Below are 15,433 nucleotides of genomic sequence, written 5' to 3'. Positions count from 1 at the left end.
TTCAATTTGATTTCTATAAGTAAACTTACCAAAGATCTTAATTATTATATTTAATTCTTTCCTGATCATTTTTCAAGATCTTATGACGAAGTAGATTATTAGCAAAGAACATGTATTAGAATATTTCTACATTCTTGATAGTTAGGTGTCTCAATCAGTTGTTTGCTCTAATATTGTCTCTCAATTTGAAGCACATTGTCAGTTGGAGCATCCACCTCTCACTATATTGAAAATGTTGTGTCTTCAGTTTCATGATGTATCTTCATTAGATTGTGAGTCATATCAGTTTATAAAATATCATTATAACTCGTCAAGTCCAAGAATTAATAAATGAGTTAAGTCTATTTTTGAATTAGTTTATTCTAATATTTCGAGTTTATGTCCTGTTATGTCTAAAATAGAGTTTAAGTATTTTGTTACTTTTATTGATGGTTTTTCTCAAATGACTGGAATATACTTTATGAAAAATTGTTCTGAAGTGTTTGCTCATATTTATATTTTTTATGCGGAAATCAAAACTCAATTTAATGTTTTCGTGCATGTGCTAAGAAGTGATAATACTAAAGAATATATGTCTGACTCATTTCAGAATCATATGACTCAACATAGGATTCTTTATCAGTCTTCTTGTATTGATACACTATCTCAAAACAGGGTTGTTAAGAGAAAAAACAGACATTTAGTTAAAACTGCTCAAGCCCTCTTGTTTCAGACACAAGTTCCTAAACAATTCTGAACTAATATTGTATCCATTGTCTATTTTCTAATTAATCGTCTACCATCTGCAGTAATTGAATGTGATATTCCTTACTATATTCTTTTTCCAAACAAGTCGTTGTTTCCGGTACAGCCGTGGGTATTTGGTAGTATTTGTTATATTCAAGATGTATGACCTACTATTATTAAGTTGGATCTCAAAGCCTTGAAATGTGTCTTTTTAGAATATTCTCGCTTGCAAAAAGGATATTGGTATTACTCTTCAAATCTTAATAAATATCTAATATCAACCGATGTAATCTTTTTAGAGAATATATCATTTTTCTCCTCATAGTCCAGTTCTACAAATCAAGAGAAGGACGATGAGTTGCTCATTTATAGATTTCATAACAATACCTCTACAGAGCAATCAGATAATGGTATTTCATCCGATGTACCTTTTGAGCAAACTGATAATGGTGTACCTCCAACTCAAGAATAACCACCCATTATTCATGTTTATTCTAGAAGACAATAAACTAATAATACATGTCCTGCACCAGCTTCTTCATCATTTAATCCTTCCACCCATGATGTTGATCTTCCAATCAATCTTCATAAAAGTATACGTCAATGCACCCTTCCTCATTCTACCTATCTTATTGCTAATTTCATTTCATATGATCATTTCTCTTATTCGTCTAGCTTTTTAATTGCTTCTATAGATTTCATTTCCATACCCAAGACAGTTAAGGACGCTCTGAATCACCCTAATTGGCGCAATATCATGTTTGAAGAGATAAATATTTTTGATGATAATCATATCTGGGATCTGATAGATTTGCCCAAAGGAAAAAGGGTTGTATGGTGCAAATAGGTATTTACAGTCAAAGTGAATCCAAATGACTCTATGACGAGACTTAAAACTTAATTGGTAGCAAAAAATTATGCTCATACTTATAGGATGGATTATTATGATTCATTCTCTTCAGTGGTCAAACTTACCTCTTTCCGTTTATTCATATCTATTGCAGCCTCTAGATACTAGCCCTTGCACCAGCTGAACATTAAAAATGCATTTTTTTCATGGTGACTCTTAGAAGAAGTATATATAAAGCAACCACTTGGGTCTGTTGCTCAAGAAAAGTACAGGAAATTTTTTCATTGGAAGAAATCTTTATATGGTCTGAAACAGAGTACGTGAACGTAGTTTGGCAACTTTAGTGAGATGGTCTATGAATTCGAATTAAAAAAGAACAAATGTGATCATTCAGTCTTTTATAGACAATCAACAGCTGATATTTTACTTCTTATTATTTATGTTGATGATATTGTGATTACAGGAGATGATCATGTAAGAATATCTTCTCTCAAGTCATTCTTGCATACCAAGTTCAATACCAAAAACTTAGACAACTAAACTATTTCTTGAGGCTTGAGGTAACAAGAAGTAAGGAAGGAATTTTGTCATCTCAAAGGAAGTATGTACTTGATCTACTTGCAAAAACAAGAAAGGTGGAAGTTAAGTCATGTAATACGCTTATAGTACTAAATGTACATCTTACAAAAGATGATGGTGATCCCCTTGATGATCTAGAAAAATACAGGTAACTAATTGGGAAATTGAATTACCTCACTGTGATTCATCTAGATATTGCATATCCTATCAATATTATAAGTCAATTTATGTCTGCACCTACAGTTAAGCATAGGAAAGTTCTGGAACAGATTTTGTGCTACTTAGAAGGTGCCCCGAGACTCGATATAATGTTTAGAAATCACGGACATACTCACATTAAATATTTTACAGATGCTGATTGGGCTGAATTTAATATTGATAGGAGGTCTACTACGAATTATTGTATTTTTCTTAGTGCGAATCTCGTATCATGAAAAAATAAGAAGCAAACAGTTGTATCTTGCTCAAGTGCAAAATCTGAATATGGAGTTATGACCTACGCCACATGTGAAGTCTTATGGATACATTACCTTTTAGATGAAGTGAGTTTAATCCCATCTCTCCTATAAAACTTTGGTATGATAATAAGATTTTCCTTCATATTGCCTCAAATCCTGTGTATCAGGAGGGAAGCAAACATATCGAGATTGATTGTCACTTCATCCGACAGAAGATTCAGGAAAACTTTATATCTACTACTTATGTGACGACAGAAAAATAACTTGGTGATATAATCACAAATCCTCTAAATAGAGTACAGATTGAGTATTTTTAAATCAAGTTGGGCATGATTAATATCTATACTTCAGCTTGAGGGAGAGTGTTAAAATATTATAGAATATTTTCTATATATAATGATATGATTATTTCTTCAAATATGTAAGCGTAATTAGAAAGAAAATTATTAGGGTAATATATGTTGGTTACCACATATGAATCCGTCTACATGTATATATATCTCTACTTTTATTTCAAAAAAACATAAATAAATATTCAGTATTCATTTCTCTAATTTTTACAAAGAAATTTGTTGTAAAATCCTTCAGTGAAGACATCTGCCACTTGTTCACTAGAAGGCACATGGTCTAGACATAAGGAGTCGTCAACCACTTGATCTTTTATGAAATGTCGATCAATCTCAATGTGTTTTGTTTGATCATATTGAATTGAATTATGAGCAATGCTAATAGCTATTTTCTTGTTATAAAACAAGGCTAGACTCTCTTTTAAACAGTTTTAGTTCTTTCATTAACTTTTGCAACTGCAATAATTCACATACTCGTTGGACCATTGCTCTATATTCTACTTCCGCACTAGAGCAAGCAACTACACTCTACTTCTTACTTTTTTATGTAACCAAGTTGTCTCCAATGAATGTACATCAACTGGTAGTTGACCTTCTATCATTCAGATATCCAGCCCAATTGATTTCTGTAAATGCTTCTATCTTAAGGTAGTCATTTTGGAGAAGAGCAAACATTTTTCCTAGTACAAATTTTAGGTATTGTAGTATGCAAAAAACAGCATGTAAATGAGACTCACGAGGATCATGAATGTACTGACTCACCAGACTAACTTCATATGCTATATCAGGTCTGGTATGAGAGAGATAAATGAGTCTTCCAACCAATATCTTAAATCTTTTCAAGTCAACTGATGTACCACTACACGCTTGTAATTTGTGATTACTTTCAATGGGAGATTATATCGGCTTGCAACCCATCATACCAGTCTCTTCTAACAAGTTTAGAATATATTTTCTTTGAAAAATGAAGATCCCTTTATTAGATCTGACAACTTCAATTCCTAAGAAATACTGCAGTTTTTCTAAATTCTTTATTTCAAACTATTGAGTAAGATGTTCTTTTAATCGAATCATCTTATTTATATCATCTCCAGCCATCACAATATCATCTACATAAATAATTAGAAGAGTGACCCTATCCTCATGATATTTAATGAATACGATATGATCAACATTATTTTATTGATATCTAAAAGAGATCATAACTCTTCTAAACTCTTCAAACGATGTTTTTGGAGACTATTTCAACCCGTATAAGGCTTTTTTTTATTTACAAACTATCACTTGCATTCTTTCATCTTCAAATCCTGAGATAATTTTTAGATATACCTCTTCCTCTAAGTCTCCATGGAAGAAGACATTTTTTACATTAAACTTTTAGAAGTCCTAATGAAGATTATCTGCACAAAATAATAATATTCTGATTGTGTTCATCTTTGCGACAGATACAAATGTCTCTTAATAGTCAACTTCATAGGTTTGAGTAAATCATTTGGCCACCAGTCTACCTTTGTACCTTTCAATTGACTAATTTGTTTTATGTTTCACAGTAAGCATCCATTTGCAACCAACTATCTTCTTTTTCTGTGGAGGTGAAACAAGTTCCTATGTTTTATTTTTTATCAAATCTTTTATGTCTTCCTTCCATTTGGGATCTCCTATAGTTTCTCTCTAATCCTGTGGAATAGACACAAAGAAAACAAACAAAACAAATGCTTTATAGGAGAGAGATAGAGAGTCATAGGAAACAAAATTAGACATAGGGTGTTTATTGCAAGTCCTGATTCCTTTTATAAGAGCAATGGGTTTATTAGATAAATCATAAGAAAATGATAACTTACCAATATCTTCTGGAACTAAAGAATATTCTTGACTTGAGACAGACTGCATGATGGCTTTTTTGTCTTATCTCTCTTTAAATACCTCTTCAAGTCCGGTCTATTCAGGTGTTCGACATTCCCTCCTTGAATAACATCTTCCAAAATAAAACTCTCCCCTTAAATATGACCGTCAATAGTTAACAAGTTGTGCATTACCTCTTCCTTCTCACTCTCCCCTTGAAAATGTGTTGGGTTTGAACTGAAAGAAGACTCAGATCCCTAAAAGTAACATTTATAGTTATAAAATATCTTGTAAATGAAAGCCTATATAAATGTCTCACCATTAGGCTGTAAACAATCAATTTCATGATGATAAATAAAATTTCAGCTTTTGCTATTCAATTAGCTTTTGCTAATTTTTTAGTGTTCTTTAAGGGGAGGTTTCTTCAACTATCTTGTTGAGTCAGAAAATATTATATTAACTTATCGGATAAGTCGTGATATCTTTTTAATTTCTTTTTATTTTAACAGCTAACTTAATAGCATTCACTTTATTAGGTGTACTCCAAGTAGGCAGGGTTTAATTTAGATAATTGAGTTTCTGCATACTAGGTATAGTGGGTTCATGATCAAGGTGTTTTTTATCCTGGAGCTCCCCACGTCACTTTTCAATTGACCTGTCTATTTTATGTTTCATAGTAAACACTCATTTGCAACCAACCATCTTCTTTCCTTGTGGAGGATAAACAAGTTCTCATATTTTATTTTTTATCAAATCTTTCATTTCTTCAATTATAGTTTCCTTCCATTTGGGATCTCCTAGAACTTTTCTCCAATCCTGTGGAATAAACACAGAGAAAATAAATAAGACAAAAACTATATAGAAAGGAGATAAAGAGTCATAGAAAAAAAAAATTAGACATAAAATTAGATAAAAGAAAGTACACACATTACCAGCGCACACGCACACATGCTGCGCACACAATGGCATACATCCACGAGTCCTTTTCCCGCACGGAAAGGGGTTCCTACCCCTGGGAGGATTCCTGCATACTATTATGCCAGTTTTGGGATGGGCTAGATTTTCTTAAATCCCAGCAGGTGCTCCAGGCCCATCCTACAGCCAGTCCAAGAGGTTAGAGCCCAAGACTCGAAGGCCCAAAGGCCTTGCTCCCAAGAATCGACCCAAGAATGCCTTATCAAGCCCAAGCAGAGAGGATCTAAAGTGCATGAGACCGATTTTAGTCTTGGAAGACCAAAAAGAAGTGTGGCTACCGCTCAAGTAGAAACCCAAGGTTCAGCCAAGCTCGGTCTTGAGTCCAAGTGACGATAGTCGAGAGAGTCTAAAAAGAAGGAGGTCCAGTTGCATAAGGAGGCTTGTTCTTGTTGAAACCGACTTAGAGGAGGAAGAAGCACCATCCAAGGCCAACGGAAAAGAGAAGAAGGCCGCCCAACTTGAAAAGCCCACAGTCAAGAAAGATCTTGGAGAGGAAAGCCCAAGAAACCGCGGAGGAGAAGGAAGAAATGAGGAGGAATTCTATGCCAATGAGGAGACCCCTTTCCTACATCCATTACAAGTCCAAAAAAAAGAAGAACTCCTACTTTCTATGGGAGATTTCTAGCCAAAAGAAGAAGAGTTCATTCAAGAAACAAACAACTAAAAAGAGGAGAAAATAACTCAAGACCAAGTGACTCTTGGGTGCTTGGTTGAGGAGGGTCACACTTTAGACACAATTTTATTGGGCTTTTGGAGTTTTAGATGCCCTTTCCTCCTTTACTACCTTTTAGAGCCTGAAACAAATTAACAACTGATTCCTTAAACCCTTCAAAACTAGACTCCAACAGTCAAGTAAACCTAGTAACATTCTTCAAAACCTGTTGAGATGCCTCAACCTGAATATTTTCCTCAACCAAGCACCAAAGACTATTTTTCCTATTCCCCCTCAACTCATTTAACAACACTCCTATTTTTCCTATTCCCCCTCAACTCATTTAACAACTCTTGTGACTCTTACCCTTCTTCTTGGTCCAAAGAGTCACAAGACCAAGTGTGACCCACAAAGCTGTTTCCTAAAGGATGTGATTTTCTAAGAGCTTCTAAGAGGCATCTTTGCTCACAAAACCTAATATACTAGAATAATTCAATAAAAAAACAATAAAATTAAGAATTTTAACTAAATAAGAAACACAAAACCTAAACTAATAGTACATATATTTAAGTAGTCCCAAAATAAGCAAATACCATTAATAATATCATAATTATACAATTATCTCATAATAATGAAATACGTCGATTCTAGAATTTTCCTACTAAATCAAAGGTAGAGGCACTAATACTAAAAGAGAGAGTATTCTTGAGAGGATGCCAACATTCATGAGGTGCAAGGAGTTTTAGCACACACCTGAGAACTAATGCTTTTGTGTGTATGGACAACTCCTTTTGGTTTACCAGTTGTACCACTGGTGTAGACAATCAATGCTAGATCATCTGTACAAATGAGAACCATAGGAAACTAATATGACGAAAATTAAAAGTGGAAAAACTGACCAAAACTTACATGAATTCACCAGAATGTAAGCAAATGCATGTAACATAAACTAATAGTCTTACTTAAGTTCTCAAATTTTCCCAAAAAGTTCCCATATGCATTTAGAAATCAAGTTTGTGACTGATCATCTACATTCATCTGTGATAAAGTGCTAGGAACATGTGGAATGAGAGAAAACTTGGCACCACTTTTAGCAGCAACACTTTGCATAGTCTCCTTGTAATCTTCAGTACTCAATAGCAAAGACACATCCTAAACTCAAATAAAAATGGGATTTCTAATTAATCCAAGATGAAGCTAGAGAAGTTTCCATTCTAACAATTCAGCAGGACAGCATGAGATGAAGCCAATCACCAGTATATAGATTGTCTCCCTTGCCTCACACTTTCTAATAAAAACACTGCACTTTCTTTGATCAACTTCTACAACAAGTTGTCAATCTTCTGACCACCAAATATCCTGGTATCCAAAAGGTGACTACGTCAAGAGTGACTGCAAGTTTGAAACTTGTAGGGATCTGGATTCAGGTTTATACAAGTATAAGCAGGTTGCCCAGGATTTAGAGATTATATAACAAGTTTTACAAGGTTACTTATTATAAATAATACTTTCAGATGTGTCATTGCCATTCATAAATTTAAGATGAGCATATTACTGGCTACCAACTGCACTTCAACATCAGTAAATAATAAAAAACAAGCAAAATAGAGGCTCTTCAGTTCATACAGAATCATTTATCACATGCAAAAGTTCAGCCTCTGCATAGCTGAGTGCAAGTGGAACTGCAACACCCCCACTAAACCAAGTCCCTAGTATTCCAGCAACAAATTCAGCTGAAGCTTTAGCCACAATTCCTATTTGAGCTCCACCAAGATGCCCATATTTTGTGGCACCATCAACTGCCACAGATGGATGACCATGCTTGCTACTTTCGAAACTCTGAAATACGAAAAGTAAGCATAAAAAGGTATTGATTATTTATTCAAACTAGTAGAGCATTAATAATATATATTGGCTTAAGTTAAGACTGCGTAAAGATATTAGAAATTATTATTTTGTTAAATGTAAAACTATTATATTCTTTATAAGTCTATTATTATAATTTTAGTTTATTTCAAAAAATTATATATATTATAACTTAAGTGATTTTAGAATTTTAATATTTTCAGCATTTAGTATCACTATTTTATTTACTTAAATCTTATTAGTATCAGTATTTCTTACTTTAACCCTATTTATAAAAAGTTCCATACGAAGCATTATAAATATCTATGTAATCTCATTTTTAAATAAAGTTCAACTATTCAATAAACTAAAATGAGAGATCTTAATTTTCTTGTGTGATGTAATCAAATCTTGTTTAAGACTTCTTATATGCAAAGTCTAAGTTTGTATCACCAAATCTTCAAGTAGGCAAATTATCCTTAACTTGTCATATATTAGTTGGTATAAAACTAAAAGCTCTATACTAAATTCACAAAGTACTACGCCCCAAACAGTCACAGATCTGTCTAGGCAAAAAAAATGACAGAAAAGTAGTGCACACATAAAACCTTAAAAACTGTCAGCCAGTTGACCACCACCCTTATCTCCAGTCGTAAAAGATCCCAATAAGCAACTCCATGAAGTCTCACCACTTAACTCCCCGAATCTCTAGCCCAATAAGTGATACTGTTACTCGTTGCCGCAAGTTCTCCTAATCACTGCCTCCCTGATTTTGTTCTTTTGCAGTCGCATCGCACACTGACCTCAGCTTTACAACCCCTACCTCCAATCAACATGACAAATAGAAGTTCGATGTCATCCAATGACCGAAAGCTGGCGTGTTCATGCATTTGTACCCCGTAAGTGGGCATTGTAAAATCATTCTAAGTTTTATTTTTTTAAACCAATTTTGACCAAACCAGTTCACCGAAACCAATTCAGTCTCGTTCAGACCAGTTTTTAATAGTTCAAAATGGTTCCCAAAAAGTTTTCTTTTTTTTTTAGTTTTATAGTCAAGAAGAAAATTGAAGGCTACCAACCCCCCTATGAAACTTTTGTTATTGGGTTATCCATATATTTCACATGTTCTAATAATTCACATGGCATTATCAAATGTTATAAATACTGGATAAGAATATAATATTATAGGAAATTTATAAATATATGGAATATTAAGGAAGAAAAGGAGTCATTCCTTACAGATGATAGAATTGAAATCTTTCTTGGTTGTCGGTAAGTACAGCCAAGCAGTTAAAATAAAGGAAAGTTGGAAGCATTCTCCAATGTTTCAAACTCTTGAGTAGCATATTTTATTATTTAATTATTTTAATTTATTATTTAATTAGTTAGTATTTATTATTTAATTAGTTGATATTATATAATTAGAATTTTATAATAATAATAATCTCATATAATCAGAAATTACCTAAAATAAGAATTTTCATATCATTAAGATAGAAATATTATAAATACCCTAAATATAATAAGTTAAAGGGTGAGAAATAAAATTATTATTTTTTCTCCAAAATTTCATGGTATCAGAACTAAATAAAGATATTTTAATGTTTTAATTTTAGGATTTTCTTCAAACCCTAAAATAGCACAATAAATTGGGATTAGTACCCATTTATACAAATCTATCATTAGCACTACTCTAGAGAGCCGAATCTTATTAAGTGAAAGTTAAAGGGAAGAGAAAAACCACATCAAATTGGTCATGTCGATACCTAAAGGAGAAACTAGGGGCGGCGACGACTGTTGACAGGTCGTTCCTAGATCTTGAACCAGAAAATCTGATCGGCGCACGGATAAGACAAATGCGTGTGGCCAGAGACGATCAGTTCGGGGTGATCTACGTGACTGGAGAGGAGCTGAATCTGACACCAGAAAATCCATTCACCATATCAATGCCAAGAGAAGCACGGTTGTGCGAGAAAGGACCAGTGGTGTTTGGAACAAGCACAGCATGGATCTGAATGGATCTGACAGGAGAAGACGAACCAACACGACCGTCAGCTGGATTGCAGGAAGCTAAATACGCAACGTTTTCGACCAATTTTAGGCCAATTTTCATTAGATCCATACCAAATCTTAGCAAACGTAAGCTTCTCTGCTGATTCCTAGCTAATTCTTATAGACGCACGGTGTTTCTGGAGGCGGCATGTGGCAGTTTCCAACAGGCGCGTGGGCGGCGCATGGTTGTCCGGTGACAGGCATCCGGCAGAGCGTGGAGGTGCAAGACAGCTTGTGTGATCCTCCAGTGGAGTTCAAGCCATTTTATAGCCGAGTTTGAGGTGTTTTGAGCCGAGTTTGAGCCGTTTTTAATCGATTTTGAGCCTTTTTTTTAGCCAAACTGAGTCGAGTTGCTACCTGAAAGATCTGGTTCCAGTTTAAAACTGGGTCTGCAAGTTAGGTGTGGCAGTTTTTGGCGGGCACGTGGTGGTCCAGTGACAAGCGTTCGGTGGAGTGTGGAGGCAATGAGAGCTCGTGTGGCACTCTAGTAGAGTACGAGTCATTTTTTAGCTTAGTTTGAGCTGTTTTGAATCGAGCTTTAATTGTTTTTTAGCTAACTTTGAGCTATTTTATGAGCCGAATCCAAGCCAATTTTGAAATGAACCCAAGCCCTTTTTTGAGTCAAACCGAGCCGAGCTGTTACCTGAAAGATTTGGTTCCAGTTTACAACTTAGTCTGCAAATTAGATATGTGTGATATCTCTACACCAACTTGAGGAGGGGTATTGAATAGCATATTTTATTATTTTAATTTATTATTTAATTAGTTGATATTATGTAATTAGAATTCTATAAAAATAATAATCTCATATAATTATAAATCTATTATAATAAAAAAAATTCTATCAGTAGGATAGAAATACTATAAATACACAAAGTGTAACAATTTAATAGGTGAAAATAAAATTATCATTTTTTCTCCAAAATCTTCACCAACCCCAATGCATTACGAAAATAAAAGAAGTTTCTCATTCATGAGGATTCTTGCTATAACCTTATTTCAATATCTGCAGTTAAAAGCCCCCATCTTTTTAAATGTAACCACATCCAAAACTATACAAACTTTCTTAAACAAATAATACGAGTCTTTTGATAACTCAATCAACTTTCTTTTCCACTCGTCATGGCACCTATAGTGATTCAATCATATCCATTGTGTTCCTAAAATATTCGCATATATTCTTCTAAATAGACCTTGACTTTGTGATTGACATATTGAGCATGACAAGACTATCAATACTTAGCATTTTATGGATAGCGTAGAGAATGTATTCTTAGAACCTATGACCACATAAGAATGAGTAAATAAACTTTCAAAACTATATACAGTCAATAAAAGGGATAAAGAGAAGAAGTTCATTGACATCGAGGAACAAGACGAATTGTCACAGATTTTTTTATTCTATAATACATAGGGTTGATTTATCCATTTAAGATTCTGGGGGATAAAAACCTAAATATCACACATAGAATTTCTTAGATATCACATCTAAGAAGTCTTAAGCATCATACTTAAGAGTTTAATTGAATCATAAAATCAAAAAATTGAGAATCCCTTAAAGTATTTTATTGAATAGTTAAAATTTGTCACCATAAGTGAATATACAAGTATCTTAATAATGTTTTCAAGTAACCTTTACTATATAGGATTAAACTAAGAAATATAAAATTAGTAAGATTAGAGATATTACTCTCAATAAAAATAAGAAATACTACTAATGCAAATAGAAAAACCAAATACTAATGACAATAAAATATTGAAGTTATTAAAACTATAAAAATAGACTCCTAATAATATAATGATTTAACATTTAATAGAATTGTAATTTTTCTAATATCTTTAGACATTTAGAACAAACCATTCTACATTTAAAAAAAGTTTTGAGGTTAATTCAAGATATATCATTACCTAAAGAAAGTTCTACGAAAACTCAGTGCAAGCAAGTACATAAGCCAATAATGGAGCCTAATGATATTCCACTCAGGAATGAAGTTGAAGCACAAATCAGAAAATATATTGATTTCATCCTATGGCTAGGATTTTCCACTTGTAAATAATTGTATTTTTTGTTATTCTCGGTACCTAAGAGAATAACCAACCACAATTTTATTAAATTTTCCTGGAGAAACTCTTATATCCAAGTTTTTCTCAGGAACCTAATTAATTGTAGCCTACATGATTAAGAGTATTGATGACACTTCTAATGATTGGCAGGATTTCTTACAAGGAGATCTATATCATCTAACAACCTTTGGAAAGCTATATCACACTTACACAACATTGGCAATGGCAACTGAGTATTTCTTTGGGAAGACCATAGCATTGGCACTAACCCCTTCGATGCTCAATTTCCACGTCTATACAACCTCTCCACTAGACATCATGAACCCATTATCTCATTTTTTGTGACCCACAATGATGTTGTTTAGAGCTTTCACTTTTTACAGACAACCTCTTCACAAATATCTAACCATAGATGATGATCTTCTGAACCTTATAGTCTCTATACTTGTAAATCCATCGTTCAACTTCTAACTAATCACCCTACTAGCCCCCAAATTCGTTATGTTAATTTATTCTATAACAGTAAGGTTCCCTCTAAGATTAATGTGCTTATACAAGTAGCAACTCTTAGTAGGTTTAATACCCATGACTTACTGCAAAAGAATTAACCAAATCGAGCTATCTCTCCGAACATTTGCTTTATGTGTTGACAGAGTGAGAGACACATGGTCACCTTTTTCGGCATTGTGATATGGCATAGAGTTTGAGGTCAACGTTGTTTGGCCTTTTTGGAATCTATTGAATTGAACCCCTTTGGGTGAATTCTTTGTTTACTATCATATTCAGGAGGTATGAATAAAAAAAAAAAGACGAAACCACTCTAGAGAGGTGGAATTCTTGTAGGATTTTGGACAATTTGATCGGAAAGAAATTGAACAATCTTTGAGAATAGGTGTTCTTCTCCTCATGATTTGTAGGATCATATGCTCTTTCAAGCATCTCTTTGAGCCTACACATGGTCAACTCGTGCATATGACCCTTTTTTATCTAAGGTAGACATCAATGACCTCTAACATGACTGTGTTTGTGTTTATTCTATTTTCATGCACAAATGATATTATCCTCCTTTCTTTTTAGAGAGGTTAGAGGACTCCTTATTATCCACGTTTGTACTTTTTCATTCTTTTCTTTCTAATAAACCTTGTTGGGATTCATCATGCCACCCAAGAGAGAGAAGTCACTATTTTAATTAAAGTTTTCTTAATTAATTAGTATTTTAATATAATTATATATAAGATATATTTAAAAGTTTAATTAGGATTTCAATTTCCATTTTCTAGTAGAATAAGTATGGTGAAAGTCTATATAAAGAACACATCTTAAGTTGTATTCAGTTCAAGTTTGCTTTATCCTTGATTATTGTGAGTGCTCTTTGAGAGGTTATTTTCAACCATCTTATTGAGTGAAGAATTAATTCTACTTATCAAGTTAACCTCTTGTGGTGTTTTATCAATCTATTTTTCTAAGTTGATTTTAACTTATCAAAATAATTCTTACAGCATTTTAATCAATTCAATTTATCCCAGTTACCTTAATTTGCATTCACAGATTAAATGTGAATTAAATAGAGAGGGTTTGTTGAGGGATTAAGTTTCTACATGCTAATATTATATATGGACCTTTTGATCACACTGTTTGATACTGGGTTCTGCATCACTTCTATTCTTGAAATTATAAAACCTTAAATATCAATGTTTTACGTCCTCCATTATTTCAAGACTCATGTATGAGTTTTTTCCAAACAGAGGAGAATGATTCATTAAGGCTTAAGTTTAGACTGTGTAAACTGACATGAAATTATACTTTTTTAATGTTAAACTATTGTATTATTTGTGGATTTCTTATTATAATTTTAGTAACTTTATAATTTTATACTTTTTGATGTTTCGTATTTCTTACTCTAATCCTACTTAAAGAACGTCATTTTAGAAAAATTATAAAATCTTTGTAATCTCACTTTTTAGATAGAGTTCAATTATTTAATAAACTACTTTGAAAGTTTTCTCAATATTCTATTGTATGATGCAATCAAATTCTTAAATATAGTACCTTAAAAGTCACTAGTATAATATGTAAGAAACCCTAATGTTAAAATGTTTCCAAATTCTTACATGGGGCAATTATCACTAATTTTGTCTTACTTTACTCAGTTTATGTGCGTGAGAGAGAGAGAGAGAGAGAGAGAGAGAATTTATATATTATGACTATAATGATATGTGCCCATCCACTCATAAAAGCTATCACACCAAATAGTAATGTTTATCCAATTTCTACGGTTATTCTTATGTTTATACCTTCAGAAAGTGATAACAGTTAAAATGAAGGGGTAAAAACTTAAAAAGCATCAAGATTTTTTTTCTTTTGCAAATTAGGATAATAGAATTTAAGCATACAGTTTTCAGTTCGTCGAACAAAAGTCTAGATATCTTCCATGCAAATGATATGAGTTGACTTTAAGTGTAACTCTGCTGATCAACCCTAATTATAATACTATCACAAGCAGCAGATCCTTGCTTACAAGCAGCATTAACAACCTCCATCGATGTACAAGAACGTGATGCTGCAATATATATCACGAAGAAACAAGAATTTGAGAACGTTTAGTAAAATGTCAATAGAATCTCTTTAGTTGAATAGTTTTCCAACCATGTTAGCTCTTAAAATGGCCCAACTAATTCAAAAACTATGATTTAGAACTTGCAACTTGCTTTAATAGAAATACATGTTTGAGTTCGAATAGAATGATTTGAAATGCCTGTCTTGCACTTCACGTTTACTACTAGAATACCACGGGCTCACTTTTGGGTACACGTGACAGTTCTCTTCGAGGCAAAGAGGTAGCCGTGAGATGCTTCATTATAGATCAAATTCACTACTATGATACCAGAGGCTCACTTTTGCAAGCTCATGACAGTTTTTTCCCAGAGGCAAAGAGGCAGCATAAGATGCTTAATTCATTGCACAAAAATTAAATCTAATGTCAAAATGCTATTACACGTGACTCTAATTGCGCGATATCATTCTTACCGGTACCACTGACACA

At 33.1% G+C, this 15,433-nt stretch overlaps 1 protein-coding gene across 1 annotated transcript in view; it reads right to left on the bottom strand.

The window, feature by feature from the left end:
* Positions 1-15,255, bottom strand: part of LOC110824700 (putative CoA ligase CCL8) — a 46,000-nt gene extending 30,745 nt beyond the window's left edge. Inside the window, 4 exon segments of the mRNA XM_088218119.1 lie at positions 7,183-7,268; positions 7,392-7,581; positions 8,056-8,268; positions 14,784-15,255. Of these exon segments, the coding sequence (XP_088074245.1) occupies positions 7,183-7,268; positions 7,392-7,581; positions 8,056-8,268; positions 14,784-14,930 (636 nt within the window). The 5' untranslated portion in view covers positions 14,931-15,255.
* Positions 15,256-15,433: the final 178 nt, after the last annotated feature.

Source organism: Carica papaya, chromosome 4 (genome assembly GCF_054855325.1).
Source record: "Carica papaya isolate Zhongbai chromosome 4, ASM5485532v1, whole genome shotgun sequence".
Classification (NCBI taxonomy): domain Eukaryota; kingdom Viridiplantae; phylum Streptophyta; class Magnoliopsida; order Brassicales; family Caricaceae; genus Carica; species Carica papaya.
Note: the sequence above shows the minus strand (reverse complement) of the source record. Positions and strands in the feature narration are given on the sequence as shown.